At 22.9% G+C, this 19,481-nt stretch overlaps 2 protein-coding genes across 2 annotated transcripts in view; one reads left to right on the top strand and one right to left on the bottom strand.

Annotated features, from left to right (window-relative positions):
• The window catches only part of LOC122856652 (synaptotagmin-7), a 67,611-nt gene extending 57,061 nt beyond the window's left edge, over nucleotides 1-10,550 (bottom strand). The window contains exons 1-2 of the mRNA XM_044158393.1: nucleotides 9,445-10,550; nucleotides 4,545-4,795 (exon numbers count right to left, since the gene is read on the bottom strand). Coding sequence (XP_044014328.1) covers nucleotides 4,545-4,795; nucleotides 9,445-9,531 — 338 coding nt within the window. The 5' untranslated portion in view covers nucleotides 9,532-10,550. The remainder of the gene's footprint in view (nucleotides 1-4,544; nucleotides 4,796-9,444) is intronic.
• Nucleotides 10,551-17,937: 7,387 nt separating this feature from the next.
• On the top strand, nucleotides 17,938-19,145 carry LOC122856654. Its single transcript, XM_044158398.1, has 4 exons — nucleotides 17,938-18,025; nucleotides 18,168-18,572; nucleotides 18,665-18,806; nucleotides 18,879-19,145. The coding sequence occupies exons 1-4, from the start codon at nucleotides 17,968-17,970 to the stop codon at nucleotides 19,054-19,056; spliced, it is 783 nt and encodes a 260-aa protein (XP_044014333.1). The 5' UTR covers nucleotides 17,938-17,967; the 3' UTR covers nucleotides 19,057-19,145.
• Nucleotides 19,146-19,481: the final 336 nt, after the last annotated feature.

Below are 19,481 nucleotides of genomic sequence, written 5' to 3'. Positions count from 1 at the left end.
CTTTGGGAGTTGCTCACTTTTCACATCAGTCAGATATGCATTTCGTATCAAGAATTTTATCAATTTCAATAATTTCATCTACAAACTAATCAAATTCTTGCAACAAAAAAAATGCATGATTAAAAAAATTCAATACGCATTTGAGTAGTTAAACTAGAAGCTGTCATAAGCCTTGCTTGAGTATTTTATACAATATTTCAAATTAAAATAAATAAAAAACTTTCGATCCTGACAGTTATTGTTTTTAAATTTAAATTTATCATATAATTTTTTAAATAATAAAAATATATTTGGTCATTTCTTCATTCTCATATAAATATAAAAAAAATGTTGTGTGAATATTTTTATTGTGTGACTTTTAATGAGATTGCTTTGCTTAATCCACCTCTAAGATTTTTTATAAAACTCTTTTCATATTATTTTAATTATTTTTAAATATAAATATATCCTTAAAATTCAAGTGACAAAAACATTCTTATTCCTAATATAAAAAGGACAAACATCATCGGTCTTCCGGACATTTGATTGGTCATTGTTTTTTTCTCACTTACTCTCATACAAATTTCTTTGTTTGCCTTTTTCTATTATTTTTTTATTTATTTCGTTAGCAACGAAAAAACAACAAAAAAAAGCGAGTAAACAAAATTTTTTTTGATATTTTTTATATTTTTTTTTTTAAAATTGACATATTAAGCTAGCACAACTTTTTTAATAATCATCGGATCTCGATGCAATTGGGCTTAGAATTTTGTGCGAATTATGTGTTTTTCATGTGTGAAGAAATAAATTTGAAAGAAAATTTTTTTTTTATTTTTTAAATATTTTCTATATTTTTTTAAAAAATTGACATATTAAGCTAGCACAACTTTTTTAATAATCACTGGATCTCGATGCAATTGGGCTTAAAATTTTGTGCGAATTATGTGTTTTTTATGTGTGAAGAAATAAATTTGAAAGAAAATTTTTTTTTTATTTTTTAAATATTTTCTATATTTTTTTTAAAAATTCAAATATTAAGCTAGCACAACTTTTTCAATAATCATCGGATCTCGATGCAATTGGGCTTTAAATTTTGTGCGAATTATGTGTTTTTTATGTGTGAAGAAATAAATTTGAAAGAAAATTTTTTTAAATATTTTTCATATTTTTTTTTAAAATTGACATATTAAGCTAGCACAACTTTTTCAATAATCATCGGATTTCAATGCAATTAGGCTCAAAATTTTGTGCGAATTATGTGTTTTTTATGTGTGAAGAAATAATTCAAAAACAAAATTTTTTTAAATATTTTTTATATTTTTTTTTAAAATTGACATATTAAGGTAGCACAACTTTTTCAGTAAACATTCAATCTTGATGTTATTAGACTAAAAATTACGTGTGAATTATGTGTGATTTATGTGTAAATAAATAAATTAAAAAAATTTTTCGTCAATTTATTCATTCTTTTTTTTTTTTATGATAATACTTGTGTTTATAAAATCAATGAACAATGAACCTTTTAGAAGGTATAGATACAGGCGCGCGTAGCGCGCCAATGTGCTCGTATTATAAAAAATAAAATAAAATATTTCTTAATAATATTTATATAAAAATATTTAGAAAAAAAACAATGATATAATTGAAATAAAAAAATGAAAAAAATCCAGAGTGTTTGAGATAAATCGTTGGTTTTTACTGTGAAATATATAAGCATTGGGTTTTATGTTGAAATTGAGGTACTGAAATATATATGAGAATCTTTTCAATGGACCGCAATGAATGGGAAAACCAAGAGGGGTGAAAAAAAAAATTAAAAAAATAAAAAAGTCGACAGTGCGAATGTAAAAAAAGATTCAACAAAATTTCATGGTCTACTTTTATTTATTATTATTATCATTTTTTCATTTCAATATCATCTGGTGTATGGCAATTTATTATTTTTTTTTTAAATATAAAAAGTCAACAGTGTGTTTCATACACCCCCAACTTGGACACACAAAAAAACATGAAAAATAAATGAATATAGTACCAATGATAGAGGTGACAGTATCAAGTTTTGTAGAATGAAGATATTTGCAGTTTAGAAGAAATCCACTTTGTTGTTATGACCATTTCTCGACATCATGATAAGGGATCATAAAATTGGGATAAATAAGGTTGAATAAATATATATGTGAATGTGTGTTGGCCATTGGTCAAACAGATAAAATATGAGAGTCATGTAATCCCCAATGACAGCTATTTCAAAAAATAAAAATACAAAAGCTAATAATAGACACACAACAAAATGTGTTGAATAAAAATTGCTCACTTTTATATACATAAATAAAATGAGAATATATTTAGTCGATGAGATGTATATCATGATGAGAGAAAAGTGGGGAAGATCAAATCGATATGTAGCTGTTACATTGTATTTACATTGCACGCATGTCTATTGAGCACAGATCAATTATAACAATTAATTAAAAATACATTTTTTTATCCTTAAAAAGTCAATTAATTTGTAAATTTTTTTATTCATATTTTTTGAATTAAAATTAATATCAATAATTAATTAATTATTAGAAAATAAATTACTATTATTTAAATTTATTAAAAATATTATTTTATATAATGGAATTATTATTTTATGAACTTTAATTTGCCAACTCGGTCACCTTGTTTCTTAACCACCACAACCATCATCTCTTGAAAAATTTTCATCAGGCTATATTCAATTTTAATAACTAAATATTAATTAATCTTATTGGCCCCGCAGTCAAGTAGGTGGCAGAAGCTTTTATAATTAAGCTATTATCGGTATTTGTGGCAGTGCAGTATTTGTTCATTGAGTATATCTGGCTTTGTCAGTGAAACAAGAGAGATATAAAATTCAACCGGAAGTTAAGCTCGTATTTCAACTTATATTTATGATGATAAATAAATCAAAAAAAAATTTTTTAAATCTAAAATAGCTTACACAAAAACTTATCACACTCAGTCGATATATTTTTGCTTTTTTTATTTTCTTTTTTATTAATAAAAAAATTTATTGAAGTTTTTATAAATCTATGTTTATATTTTTATTTTGAAAAAGAATTTTTTTTTTTATAAATTTTACAGTGTTAATTTAAAAGATTGATGGCATTGTGTTGGTAAATATTTTGAGCTCTGTTTACTAAATTTTATATAGATATAAATACAGTAAAATAATAATAATAAATAAAACTTTTTAGTTTGAAGACTCGACTTATTGTACTAGAGAGTATTATACTTGTAATTTGTTAAATTTTACTTAATGTTATTTGATAGTATATCTCTATATTATTTATCAAACTTAGAGTATTCTGAATTTTTTAATTAAAGAAAAAGCTAATGTATTTTTAATGTCAAAATTCAACCTTAATTGTCATTAATTTAATTGTTTGTTTTGCTGTATAAAAACGACAACAGAACTAAGCAAAAAAATAAGGTATATGAAATAAATTTTTAAAAATTGTGTTTTCTATTAAATAAGTGTTTTTACTTTCAGTTTAATTTATTTATATTATTTAGTTTGTTGTTTTTAAATTAAAAAAAATCATCAGTATATATTTCATGTAAATTATGATAGCAAATTATAAAACTCAGGAGTGAAGTCAGGATTTAGTCAGGCGCAGATAACTTTCAATGGTGAAATTGAATTCTACTGTTAATATATAAATTTATTTAGATATTGACTTTACCGACAGAATATAATATAAGCTTGCAAGCTCAACAGTTGGTAAAAACTATCATATTTTCTTAAATTAATTCTGTTTTTTTTTTCAATTTTAAACAATTGTTTAAAAATAATTTTTTTTTTTTTTTCAATAATGTAAGCTTAATAAATGCAGTTAAATAAAATTAATTAAATTGTATCCAATAAATAATGTCAACTGTTTTATCCTAACCCACTACCTTTAATGTAAATAATTTTTTTATGTAGCTATATTACGCATAATTTTTGTACCACAAGTTTATTAAAAACAATATCAGTAGCAAAGTCAGGATTTAGTCAGACGCAGACAACATTCAATGGTGAAATTGAATTCTACTAATCATATCTAAGTTTATCAAGATATTTACTTTACCAACAGAATATTATATAAGCTTGCAAGCTCAACAGTTGATGAGGAAAAAAACTGAGAGCTTTTACCGACAGTTGTACTAGAGCTTTTTATAAAAAAAAATAAAAAAACTTCGCCAACATGTGTTACGTGAATGTTGACCTTTTGGGGAGTAAAAAAAAAAACAATTAAATATTTACATACGATTACGATGGGTAAATATTATATTGTTGAATGATTTGACAAATAATTTGTTAATAATAATATTCAAATTTAATAATTATATTTGAATATAAATTTAATTTTTTATACTAGTAATTTATGTTCTATAATTTTTGTAAATTAAATTTTCTAATAATTGAATATTCGATAGATTAAATTATATATTGTATTAAATTTTCAGCATCAGAATATTGTCATATATTAATCGTGATTTATTGACAATAGCATAATATTTAATAAAAAAAATTGATTTAAATATTCGTGACTTACCCAAGTGCCTTGGTGCTTATCAGTGGTGTTTTTAAATTAAGAAAACCATTTTTTTTAGCTGGTTGTTGTGATTGACTGCAACTTGCACCTTCATCATTATCCATTTGTTCTTCAAGGTCACCGTCACGTCCTTTGGACGATCGGGCTTTAAGATATAGCCAAGCAGCCAGACCGAAGCCGATGAGGACGCCTACAGCGCCAAATGTACCAAATATTGCTGTCAAGATAATATCTCGACGCTCCATACCAACCTGTAACAATTATTTGTTTTACAATTAATAAATAATTGTAAATTATATATCAAAAAAAAATACTTATCACTGATAAATATCAATAATAACATTCAATTGACTATGATAATTATTATAATGCTTTTACCTGTTTAAAAAAAAAATTTTAATTAAAAAAATATCTAGATATTTTTAATGGAATATTATTGTAAATATTTAAATAAAATATATTTTTGTATTTGATAAGCAACATGAAATATAATAATATTATCAACTGGGAAATGAAAAAATATCAAAGTAGCATACAAATTGCATATTGAAAATGCACGAGACAATTTTCAAAATAAACATTGAACATCCAATTATAATATATGTGTATATAAATTTACATTGAATTTATTAACATTTTTTTAAATATAAAATTGTGATTTAAAAATATAAAAATATATAAAATATGTTGTATATTTTTGTTGTTAATAAATCCAATGAAATAAAATCAATCTACGTCATAAAATTGTCGACATTGTGATGTGAAAAAATTCTATATAAATTCAATAGAGTGTGTATAGCAAATTAATATTTACCATCAATCAAAATCATTCATAGACAATTTTTCTATTTAATTTAAATCTCATTTATACAAGATGAACATTATTAAAATATTAAAAATATCCACAAACTATAATTATTTTATCAGGTAATTAAGGTAAAAATTGTACGAAAAAAAATTGCAATATCAAGATGATATTGATCGTAAAAAAATACTTGAACATTTGATGGCATGATTTTTTTTTTATCATAAGTGTCAAATCAATGTGGCTTTAATTACAGAAGAGCCAATGATGCTGGTTAAAATATATCAACCACTAAAAAATTATATATAATCAAAACGAAATTTATAATTAAAAATCATTGTAATAACTTAAACTTTGAACATTGCATTTTTAAATCATGAATTATACTGTTGACCCAGTGATCTCCATTGTTAAGTTTAAACTTGCAACAATGAACATATATTGTGTTTCAATACACCATGTTTTTGCCTCAGGCAATTTTGTAACCTTGTCTGTTCAATGTTTGACCAACTTGTTCTCATTTTCAATGATTTTTTTTTTATTACAAATTAAATCGTAAATTCATGTGATCGTAAATGTTGATTAAAGCTTGAAATGATAAAGATTTAGATGGAAAAAAAATTCATATATACATCAAAATTTGTTGAAAAATAAATGATCATTTTTGTAATAAAAATAAAATGACTTTTTTTATTTAAAAAAAAATTTTTTTTCCTTCAATATTTAGGGCTTTGTTCAAAGCAGTCAAATTGAGAATTTAATATACATGTTAAATTGAAAAAAAAAGTACATATTAATTTTTAAAATTAATTAAAAATATAAAAAATGTTTAACTTGTTTTTTTTTTTAATTTATATTTCATTTTTTTTTTTGTTTAAAAAAAAATGTAAATGTAAAGATTTTAGTTTAACATTTATATTTTATTTTTTAGGTTTTTTTTTTTTCTAAACTTTTGATAAGTTTGTGGTATATAGAAGTAAGTGGTTTGGGATAAAGTAAAAGTAGGCTATTGATAGTCCAGTATTGTGTTTCATGCAAGTCTGGCTTTTAAACTCCCAGGTTTTACCTAGCACAGAGAAAGCTACAGTTTGCAGGGCCTACCGGTCGATAACAGGTGCACAACACACACACAAACACGCACACAAAAATACATATACACTCACACATTTACAAAAAATATATGTTATATATATTTTGCTCTTTCAACCCTCCATAACATTTGCTTTTCCCTAACGCTAAAAAAGCTCACTTTCACTCTCAATTTATATATTAAATTGTTACATTCCCCTTCAAGCAAACACACGACTAGACCAAATTAAAACACGAAATTCAATTTTACCTTATGTATTTATTTATAAAAATAGAAAAAAAAATAAAAATACTATAATACATTGTGAATATTTTGAATAACTCAATTTTCTAACTTGAAGAATTTTCTTTTTATTTTTCTACTGTTTTGTTTTTTATAAAAAAATGTATTTTTTTTTCTTCTATTCTTTGACTTTGATATTGTCAAGATAAATAGCATCGTTTTTATATATTTTCTTTGATATATAATTTTTATTTTTTCTTATTTTTTATATGCATTGTATTTCTTTGACTTTTCAAGTATTTTTTTTATTTTGTTGCATTGTTGTTTTGGATTTTTTTTTGACGAGAGAAATGCAGAGTTGAATTTATTTCTATTTTACTTGTCACAAATTTACCTGGCACCTTTGCAAAATCAAGATTTATTCATTTTTTTGAAGAAAAGATTATTTAAAGTTGAGTCATAAATATTAAATAATATTAAATATCTTCAAGACATTATGAGAAATTGTGTTGATGACTTGTGAAATAAATTATAGTAAGCGAAATGTAGAGAAGATTTTCTTTTATTTTAAATGTCTATTTAATAATTTTATATTTTAATTTTAAATTTGCTCTTGTTTTATCTTTATCTAGTCGTTTAAAAATTTAAAGGTGTAAAACATTTCTGCACTGTGTCAAGACAAAACTCAAAGCAAATAGTAAAAAATAAAAAGGAAAATAACAAAGACAAAGTGGATGAAATATCTCGTCGTTTTTATGCTCAAGCACGATTTCGATTACAATCTCAGAATATAATAATCAATTGTAAGTAAACCTATTGAATTATCCTTGAAAATTACATTAAACTTTTAAAAATTAATTATCTAAATAATTTTATTATTCAATTATTTTTAAAGCTTTCAAACAACTAAAATATTTATTTAAAAAAAAAAAATAGTAACAATTTCCTGAGATTATTTAAAGGGATTTTAAATTTATTTATAAAAAAATTTAATTATTAATAATATTTATTATTATAAAACTAGAAAGAAATGTAGTTAAAAAAATTTAAAACAAACAAAAATAGTAGAAATATAAATTTGTTTGACAAACACGTGACTCCACCAGTTGAATTTCAAAGTCAACATTGTTGTTGATGCATAAATTGGCATCTACGATATGAACAAAAAAAAATATCGTTTGTATAAAATATGCTATGTATGGTTATATGAATGAATTGCATCAATAAATATCTGTCAAATATATCGTCAACGAATGCAAGCACAAATAACATTATTTAACCAATTTTAAATTTAATCAACAATTTGATCTTAATTTATATACAAATAGTAAAATGATATTTAAAAAATTGCTTTGATGTTTGATAATTAATAAATTTAATTTTTTATGGTTTGGGTCGATTATATTGCCGCAGAATTTACCTGCATTTGTAAATATTATTGTTAAATCAAGATCACTTTAAACTGAGCATGCGTTGTATTTTTTTTCTTTTTAAATATTCATTTTTATAAATATTTAACTTGACTATTAAAAATAATTTTAAATAATATTTTTATTTGTCATTTGAATTATTAATATTGTCAAATAATTTTTCATAATTGTTTAATTAATTATTGTATTTATAAATTTAAAATTTATTATAAAAAATATTTACATTTGTAATTTTATTTTTTTAATTATAAAATAGTTACTCAAACTTTAGTAGAAAAATTTAAAAAATAAACTCATAAAGGAGATTTAAATTTAATGAGAAGAAATATTACTGGAAAAAAAAAATTATTGATCAACTTTTTTTATATATATTTTATTTATTTTTGTTCTTGTTCAAATGTAATTGAAAAAAGTTATTAAAAAAAAATTTATCAACTAAAAATTCAAGTAGTTGTCATTCCCAGAAAAACCAGGGTTTATATACATTTTTTTTTTTTTTATATTATGTTTATGCAACATGATTAAACAAGTTTCAACTAAAATTGCAAAACTATGAATAAATGAGTGTCAAAGTTGACTTATTTTAAACTTTCAAAACAGTATGTACACGACAGTTTCAAAAATTATATATTCAACCTCTGATAATAAATGTGATAAATAAATAATTGACATTGATCACAGAATTTGATTAAAATACTATCCTCTAATTCTCCAAATATCTATGCTATTTTTTTTCCATAATAATAATATTTTTTTCACCTTTAATTCAAGTTCCAAAATTTAATTTAAATATTTTATTTATTTAATTTTTTTCTTTATAAAATTGACCAAAAAAAAGTGAATAAAATTGACATAATGATTTATTTAAAATCCCCTGATATAGCATGCAAAAAATAAATGAAAAAAAAATAATAAAAATTTATTTATTTTGCGTGTTTGTGTTGTATATATAATATAATGAAAAAAAAATAAATAAATAAAATCGTTAGGTATATTTATCACGCGATCGTAATTTATTATTATTATTATTTATTCAATGTAGCATTGAATTTTTTAAAGTTGATAAAATATATCGCTTAGATAATGAACAGTGAAAGCGGATATTCCGACAAGTCTCTTCCGGATTTTAGCTCTCAGTTATTTTATAATAAAATGGAATAAAAATATTTGTTGAATATAATAGTTAACTTTATTTACTTTTCATCTTTTTACTAAGAAAATTGTTCAATTAGATTTTAAATTTTCTGCATTGTTTTATTTTTTTAATGAGGAATGAAAAAAGTTAATGGGTATCTTGTTTCAAGACAAAATGGATGTAATTTTATATATTTTTTTTGAAAACAGTTTACTTACAATTTTACGGGCCAAGACATCGGTATCATTGCTCCCAAGATGAATATTTTGAACATATCCAGAAATTCCAGGCTCAATATGAACCATTTTGATAATTTTTGAATAAATAAATAAATAAATTAAAGCTGCTTTACAGCAATAAATATATGGCTCACTTATATCCTGCTGATGCTATTTTTTCATCTACAAATAATTATTTAATAGAATTTTTAAAACCCATTGATATTAATTTAAATGAAAAATTGATAAAATGTTTTGACGACTGGACGAAAAAAATTGAAAATTAAATAACAAATATATCAGTTGCATGTGAGTTTGTTATCAGAAAAGTTTTACAGATTCTCGAGAGGCCAATATTCACGACATCTGGTAAAAAAAAAATAATAATAAAAAACTCTTTGTCAACTTTTAGTATATGGTGGTAAAAGTTGTTAAATTATCTTTTCAGTCACGTAGAAAAAAAATAAATAAGAACAAATACTTGTCGACTCAACTTCCAATTTTCTTCAAAACTATAATTTTTTTTCCCTCATAAAACCTTTATTTTAAAAATAAAAAATTTATAAATATAATTAAAATATTTAATTATATTTTTAATATAAAATTTTCTAATTATTGTAATTATTTTTAATTCAAATTCATGTATCAAACAAAACTACTAATTACACTTGTGGCTCAACTGATGATACAAATTTATCCCACAATTAAACAGCAAACAAACAAACATTTTGTTTAATTAAAATTTAATTCATCATTAATCAATAAAACGACGTCAAAACATTTTAAAAATTCAACAAAAAAAATAAATAATATCCTCACCAATTAATCATCAAATTAATAAATATTTTTTTTCAATTAACAGAAAAAAAATATAAACAAATAAAAAAACACTGAGTGAAAAGCACTATTTTTAAGAATAAAAATAAATTAAAAATTCACTTGTTGTTTGAATGATGGGCAAAGCTAATTTATAAATTTTAATTAATGTTAATTAGTGTGTAATTATTTGTATTTTTAATTATTGTAAATAACATTAACGTGTGCAATGTTCTCGCGGGTTGGTTGGACATTGAGTGAGCTTGTTCTTTGTCTGTCACGCGTGTCGTAAAAGAGGCGTTGCAGGAGCAGGACTATGATAAGCGGGGGATGATGTTGCTTGAGGGTGAAATATAGTGGGGGGATGAAAGAGAACACTGGCCTCGGTGTATTTTATTTTTATATATATATATATTAAATTGTGCGCGTACTGTGTACTTGAGTATAAATTGTATGTTTTTTTTCGTGTTAATTTTATTTATTTTATTTTCAAGTGTAAATATACAATGTTTAATAATAAATTAATTGTATAAATAAATATAAATGTGTATGAAAATATTTATGGTAAATATTCTACAAAAAACTGTAGGTAAATATTTTATTTATTATTTTTAAACAAGCAATTAATTTATGGATGAAAAATTAAAAATCAATTGAATAATATTTAATTAACTAAAGTGACAATTGTTTTATTTATTTTTTCATTTATTTTTATACCTTTTTTAATTTCATTTATACACATTAACATAATGACATTTTTAATATCATTATATAGAAAAAAAAAATATGATAAATAATCTAAATTAAAAATCTTTTCAACTTTATGTGAAAATAATTTTTTTCAATTTCTTGGATTTTTAATGTTTTTTTTTTTCATTTGATAACATCAGTTTGTTTATTTAGTTGTTTTATGTTTTATGTTTTTTTTTTTCAATGCACATATAGAACATGCGTTTGTGGACACGCAACAAATGGAAAGGAGAAATAAAAAATCAGGGATACTTTTGAAGAGGTTAAGGTCACACTTGGCTTAGCGAATGAAAAATAAATTTTTAAATAAAAAAAAAAATTGTATTCTGATGGTATGCATAAGTTATCAAGTAAATTTTATATATAGATGAACCGAACAGACTGTCGAGGCAATTTCGAGCAAGTGAGAGAGTGAAAATTGCGGGTGAGATTTCATTTTAAATTGAAAAAATAATAAAATGTAATGCAAAGAATATAAAATAAATAATTGAATATTATTAAAAATTATAAATGATTAATTTATTCAATCAATATCTTTATATTTAAACTCAATTTCATTCTTTTCTCATATATTAATTTCCGATAATTACTAATTAACGATTCTTATCTCTAATGAATCGAAAATTTAAATAAAAATTCAATTAAATATCGAACAAGTATCAATTAAAAATTACAATACAAAATAGATAAATAACACACTAATATATAATGGATTAAAACGAAAAAAAAAATTTATAATAGTCCTTTGAAATTTAATGGATAAATATATTATTTAATTTTTTTTATCCAAGAAGATTTAAAAAATTCACAGGATTTTTATTACAAACAATTTACTGAATGTTCAAAGGATTTTTTAAAGTAAAAAAAAAAACTCTCCAAGGAAAAATAAGATACGAAGATTAAGAAATAAAAAAAAAAATAAAGTTGAATCGGAAAATCCTGGATGATTGATTTATATTTTATTTATTAAATTCGGAATTTTAGCAAGTAGTAAATTGTGCAACAGTGTGAAATAAATAAAAAAAAGTCGCATGTTATAAATGATGAATGAACAAGATGAATGATTACCCCAACTAGTCAATTAATTTGTAGAAAAATAATGTTAAATCTATTTGTAATAATTTACCAACATTTGCATGGATTTTTTATGGAAAAATAAATAAATAAATAAATGGATATTGTTAAATACACATAAACAAGAATTTATTCATTTTTGCAGCCAAATGCGCCTTGGCCCTGCACAAAATATACAACAACAGAAAACACCTATCAATACCTGCGCAGGATCATAATGACGTCAGGGATGACCTAGTGCTGAAGCTTTTGCAAAAGCATTTTTTGAGTTTGCGCTCATCAGATTTTATTTTAATTTTTTATATTTTTATTTACAATATATTTATTATTTTTTTATTAAAAATTTCAATACAAAATATCATAATAATAATTTCAAGTAATTGCAAATAATTAAAAAAATATCCTTAAATAAAAAAATGGTAATTTTATTTTGAATTAAATTAAAAAATATTAATTTTCCTTTTTTTTTTTTTTAAATAATGATAATTTAATTTTTCATGAATATAAATTTATAAATTTATATTTGGAGCTTTAAAGCTTTAACAATAAATTTATACTTTTTATTGAGCTTGCATTATTGATAAGTCTGTCATCTGTAATATTTTTTATCATCAATTTGAGCTTGCAAGCTTTCAATAGTTGGTAAATATTTAATCGACAAAAAATGGCAATGTAGAGCTTGCATGTCGTTCTATTTTATCGACAAAAGCTTTGACAGTAATATTATAAAAAAGCTCATGTAGCTTTTGATGATAAGGATTTTATAAAATAGAAATTTCATTTACCAACAATATAAATTGATTTATCATTTAATAATTATATTTTTCATTTTAATATTTTTAAAGAAGAAAAAAAAAAATCTCGCGTGTTTATATTTCGTTTTTTTTTTTTTTTCAATTTAATTATACAGAGTAATTTTTTTTTGAAATAATTAATTGCAGTGAGTATTGATTATTTGATTATTCGTGTACATAAACATCACCACGTCAATATTATAGTTTACGTAAACTAATATTTTAAAGCATTGTACTTGTTTAATCGAAAAAAAAAAATTCATCTATTTGCAAATGAAAATTAAAACGGTAAATTCCCACTGGGCAAACATAAACGTTCTCGTTTAATTTATATATATTATTATTTTTTTTTTTTATTACATAATGTCGATAGAGAAATTCTGCGACGTATATATTTTTTTTTTTATTTATTTTACTTTTCATCACGGAGTTATTGCCTCATCATGAAGTTTAAAATTCTTTACTTTCTCATATACTAGAAAAAGAAAAATAAAAAAACGTCTGAAACAGGAAAAAAAAAAAAAAAATGATTAGATTTTTTACCGAAAGCCAAGTACAAGCTTTTATGTACCCAACTCACCCGCAGTGCGAACATCAGGAAATTCATAAATCATGTTAAAGTTAAAATTGCATTTTCATGCTGGTCCATTTTACCTCAATTTTTTTCAAATACCTAAAAATTTAATTACTCCAAATTGAATGTAAAAATATTATTAATCAAGTATTATTTATTTTTCTTTAATTAATTTTTTTTGCAATTATTTATTTTTGCAAATATTTTACTTTAATTTCTAAGAGTTATTTCCTCAAGTTCGTCAAACGAAATAAAAAAAAATTAAAAACAAAAAAAGCTACATGACTGAATTAAAATGCAATTTATTTTGTTTCTTTTATTATTTTTTTTGTACAAGCAAGCGCAACGTGTCGTGCAATGTAGCTTTTTATATTTTATAATTTTTCGTTTTATTTTCAACATGCATTTCCGTTGTATTTTATACTGTTCACGTAATATGTAGGCCAAACGATATAATCCTCGGGTCAAAATCCTTTGACTAACAATGTGAATTTATAAAAACCCATTTTTTTTTTTCATTCAAATAAAAAATAAAACTACCGTTGAAAAATTAATATTAAACAAACAAACTAAATACAATGAAAAGAAAAATTAAAAATAAAAAAAAACCGTATAAAATATAAAACAGAATATTTAAAATTATTACACAATAAAAGTTTTTTAAATTTATATTTAATAAAGACAAAGCGATTATTAATTTTTTATTTCTTTTTAATTTTTCATTATGTTTTTACAGTGATGACATAATATTGAAAAATTAAATGACAAAGTTTAAAATCCCTGGATATTAAATTTTTTCGTTCTTTTTTATCTTCAAAAAAAAAATATTTCAAAAAGTTTTTTCATGTCCTAAACTTTTTTAGCATCTATGTATATTTTTGAAAAATTTAATCCGGAAAATTCACCTCAATATCGTAGTTTTATTTATTTATTTTTTGTGCTTTTTAATTTTATATATTTCATTGTTTTGGGGTAAATAAATCAAGCAAATAAATTTGTATAAATGTTGGAAATAACGTGGTATCATTTGTCAAATGTTATATGTCAAAATTGAGCTTTGTTTTATCATAAACAATGGACAAGTTGCAAGTGCATTGTCATATATAACCGGTCAATTCAGCGGTTTAAAATAACACCGTCAACAATCCTTGACAGATGACTCAAAACTATTGTTAAAACCTGCTACTTTGTTTTAGCAATATGCAAAACAAATAAATATCCAATAGCATCTGAACAATTTTTATAAAAAGTGTGTCAAACAATACAAGTCAACAAATTTTTCTCTGTATAAAAATAACAAAGAAAAAAATATAAAATAAAATATCATGAATTAGATGACATAGCTTGATCTGCATTTTCCATTTATAATAATTTAAAAAGTAAAAAAAAAGCATTAAAAAAAAAAACAACAAATTTGAATAATTTATTATATATTTTTTTAAGACAATATTTAAATTTTTTTTGTGGAAAAAAATTTAATGATAACGGTAAGTATTGATAAACAAAAAAAAATGATAACTTGAATATTTATGACCATGTAAATTTGGTGATATTAAATCAACTCATCGAAGCTTATGAAAATTCAATTTATTTTTTATTTAAAAAAATGACAATCAAATGTATTTTTTGTTATAGAGTGGTTGACCAAAAAAATGCTTAGCCATAAAGCCATGATAAGAATATCAATAAAAAAAAAAAAAAGAAAATTCTACTACAAAATTTAAAGGATTTTTATGTCCTATTCATTGGTATATAGAATCGAGGTCACGTAACTGCTAGTAAAGTACACGAGATAAGAAGAAGGATTGAAATGTCAAAAAGTAAAAAAAAAAAAAAACATGACCTCAAGATTCCCAACGACAATTTAAACTGGACCGACTAGAGTGAAAATTTTAACTGAAAATTATAGAGATGTAGTTGCTTTCTCACCCAGTTCCAATATAAAAAGATAAAAATTTCCAACTCGTTTCACGACCAAATATAATGTTCAAAAAATATATACTGAACATAAATTTTCTGGTCAAATCATTCGGAACATGATCGAGATATTTGCTCCGGGATTTTTTTGCTCGTAAAAATTTGGTTATGCAATCGTTGGATTTCTTTTTTTTTCTACTGTATAAATATTTTTTTTCTTGTATTTTTTGTACTTGAAAATATTATAGCACACGTACGGTTCCATTGTGTTCATAAAATAGGCATTGTATATTTGTTGAACTATCACTTGAATCAAACTGGCAAACTTGATCTATTCAGCCAATCAAAATAACAAAGAAAAATTAAAATTCAATACATCTTTTTATATAAAAAAAAAAATACAAAATTTTTTAAACTTGGAAAAACTTTGCACGATTGACCCCTCCAATCTGCAAGAATCGATTCAACAAGATATTTATTTCTTTTTTTTTTCTTTCATTTATAACTTTTTGTTTAATTAAGTTGGTCTTTTTAAAGTTTTAAATTTTTTCTATACTCTCATTATTTTGATGAATTTTCAGTGGTTTTTTTTTATTTAGTACGTAGTTTTTAGAAAAATTTTTGCTAAATATGATACTGATTATATATATATATAATTAACTGATATAATAATTAAATTATAATAAATTATAAATATATATTAATAATAATAGTTATTGTTATACCATTTCCAGTTATTTTTTATTGGCCAACTACATAAAATGTTTTTTGTTCAACAAAACTTATTTTGATACATCATCGTTCATTCGGGTGCAGTTCTTTCTGAAGGTATTGTGGAATGTTTGAATTATAAATTTATTCATTTTTCAATTGCATATCTAAATTTAACTATTTAAAAAAAAAAAAAAAATAATGTAAAATTTGAAAATTAAAATGTTAAATGTCAAATAAAAATGTTTTAAAGCCTGTACCTCACCGCAAATAGCTGTAAAAAGATGAAATTATTAGCAACAATATATTATTACCAAACTGCAAGCTATCACTTTCCCTGGTGGAAATATTTCTCCGTCAATACTCCGGCATTACTCCGTTTTTAGCCCATTGTCGGAGGAATTACTTCGGCATGAGATCAATGGAGAAGAAAAAACTCCAGCATTGATCTCATGCCGGAGTAATTTCTCAGAAAATGAGCCAAAAAACAAAGTAATGCCGGAAAAATATTTTCACCAGGGTCCTCAATGAATGAACAAAGTTTACCCTCGGTCGAATATTATATTGAAAAAAAATGTCTGCATAAAGTTTTTTCTCATTAAATTCGACAGCTCTTTCCATACATGATACCACTATTTTTTCCTTTCTTTCTCGAGCTTTTTATTGCTAAAATTCTCAATGACTTAACTTGAGCATTGTTTGAAAATTCAAACAATGAAAGATTAAATTATACCCGAGGCTAAACGAGTGAATAATTAGTAAACCATAATCATAAATACTTCCTATTTTTTTTTCTTTTTATATGAAAAAAAATTGTTAGACCTTGAAATATTAAATTAAAGCAGTCATTAAAAATCATTATTTAACGGAAAAAAAATAAAAAATTTAATAAAGCTTTGGTGGATTTAATAAAAAAACGATATTGTTATATGAAATTTTTTTGACATGGACATGTAAAAAACCATCAATCAATTGTCCTGCCACTTGAACGAGTGATACATTATTTAAAAAAAAATAAATATATAAAAATATATATTTTATTCAACTGAACGATCCATATTTTCCTTGATGAAATTATTATAAAATTACTCAAAGTAATTTTTGAATGTCAAAGTTCATTTTTCACAACGTATTACTCTTAAAATATTTCAACATTTTTTGCCTCTCTGTTTTGTTTTATTCAATGTAAAATTACCAACTGATCAATTTATAATTTATCTATTTAACACAACTATGAAAATAATATTTGAATAAAAAATTTAAATACCTTTCATCCGGCAAAAATAATAAATTAAAATAAATATATTCAATCAACATATCAAATGATTAAAATTTCAAACAAACAAGTGATTTTAATTGCTGTTAATGTGAAATAAGTCAACAGGATAATATTTATTTAATTCATTATGATGTATTGAATAGAGCACTAAATAAACGTAGCTTTAAAATTAAATAATTTTAGCTGAAATTAATTTAAATGCATCTATTAAACTCGATAATATTTATCAAATAAAATTACAAGGTTATTGATAATGAATGCGAGTAGACCAAAATAATAATATTATTTATTTTCCTCAGCGCATATATAAATATTTATATGAAAAAAAAAATCAGCAATGTTAGACAAGTGATAAACTAGCTGACGGGTTATAGAAATGTCATCATGAATAATATTTTTTTTTTCATTTTTTATTTACATATTTAGATGTCCATAAAAATTATTAAGCCAGTGAATTTTGCAATCATGTTTGTAATTCGACACGTGACAAAGTTGTTTACGTAAAAATAGGCCAACTTCGGGGTTATCTCAATTGAGTACAGTATATAAATTAAATCGAGAAAATTTTTATCTCATTAATTTCTGTGACTCATCAACGAGCTAATATAATGGCTGGTTTAAATTTTATTCTCGTTATTGGAATTGCTGTGATTTTTATTTCCAAAGGTAAATTAAATTTGTGTATTTAAAATTGATTATTAATATTTACTTTGTTGATAAAATTAATGAAAATATTTGGAGATTACTTGAGAAATATTCGAGTGATTTAAAGTTTAAAATTATATAAATATTTTTTGTATTTTAATAGCTACTTGTGAGTCGGATGAATCAAATGAGTCTAATGAATTAGATGAAATTTTTACAAAATCAAAAATGAGATGGAGAAGTTTGTGTAAAAAAAGTGAATATGATCCAGAATTTAATGAGCTAAATGATAATTCACACGATGAAGTTAAGACATGTTTAACGAATGCCATTATGAATTCACTTGGTGAACGTTTTCAAAATGAAAGTCAGCCACCTTTTAGTATTGATTCTGATTTTGAAATTGTTTGTGATATATTACCATTGACAATATCATGCGTTCGTAATTTTACCAATAAATATTCATTTTGTTTTAATGAAACAGTAGTTGAAGGTTTTGATTTTGTATATGATTGGGGCAATAAAATATCTGACTTCATGTGCATGAATAAAGGAAGACGAATAAAAGGTTTGCTTATTAGTTAAATAGCAAGTAAAAATTTATTTGAAAAATCAAGTTGACTTGCTTTTAAACAAGAGACTATTTTTTTTTATTTTCAGTTATATATGATCAGGTACAATGTATTAAAGAAAATTCACAGTTGAATGAATGCATACAGGAAGAATTAAATTCAATTTATTTGCAAATCAACTCAACTACACCCGAAGAAGATGAACCAATTTTTACAATGAAAGATTGCGCGTGAGTATAAAAATTTATCAAGTATATACAACGTATGAAAATCAAATTAATATTATTTATGTTATATTGCAGCTATATGTCACAAATTGAAAAATGTTTTGTTGAACATTTGGATAGATGTCCTGGAACTGAGCCTGCATTTTCACCAAGTAACACAGTCAATGAACTTTTTGTAATTTTTAAAAATTTAACAACTTGTGATACAATTGAAAATGAAGAAAATAATAAATCAAATATTGTTCTACCTTAATTTATATTTTTAAATATATTATCGAGAAAAAATAAATATATATTTTTATTATATTTTAAAACTTTAATTAAAAATTTATTTTCAAACTATTTTTTTTGTTTTAAATTAAAATCAATTATTTTTCTAATTGAATAAATTGATTGCATGCAAATTAATTTTAAAAAATAATTTAAAAATACTCTGTGCATTCTATGCATTTATAAAGATCTGGTCAAATAAAATTTTTCTACAAATGTGCATCTAATGCAGTTGAAAAAACCGGTTTCCCAATGAGGAAAAATTTCAAGAGAGGCAAAGTTTGAGCAATCGTCCCAAGCAGACTGGCTGTTTTCATTATAATATATATAAAAGAGATTCACACTTGGTTGGATTTTGTATTGAAAAAAAATTTCCTCGAATGAAAAAAAAAAAAAAAACACACACAA

The sequence above is a fragment of the Aphidius gifuensis genome, linkage group LG5 (genome assembly GCF_014905175.1).
Source record: "Aphidius gifuensis isolate YNYX2018 linkage group LG5, ASM1490517v1, whole genome shotgun sequence".
Lineage (NCBI taxonomy): Eukaryota > Metazoa > Arthropoda > Insecta > Hymenoptera > Braconidae > Aphidius > Aphidius gifuensis.
The sequence above is the reverse complement of the archived record's forward strand: the minus strand, read 5'-3'. Positions and strand labels throughout refer to the sequence as shown.

Bases quoted from the DNA above. Each gene is read 5' to 3' on its own strand.
- LOC122856654 (XM_044158398.1), top strand. From the start codon at position 17,968: ATGGCTGGTTTAAATTTTATTCTCGTTATTGGAATTGCTGTGATTTTT. The intron at 18,026-18,167 runs GTAAATTAAATT...GTATTTTAATAG, and splicing joins TGTGATTTTTATTTCCAAAG to CTACTTGTGAGTCGGATGAA. The intron at 18,573-18,664 runs GTTTGCTTATTA...TTTTATTTTCAG, and splicing joins TAAAGGAAGACGAATAAAAG to TTATATATGATCAGGTACAA.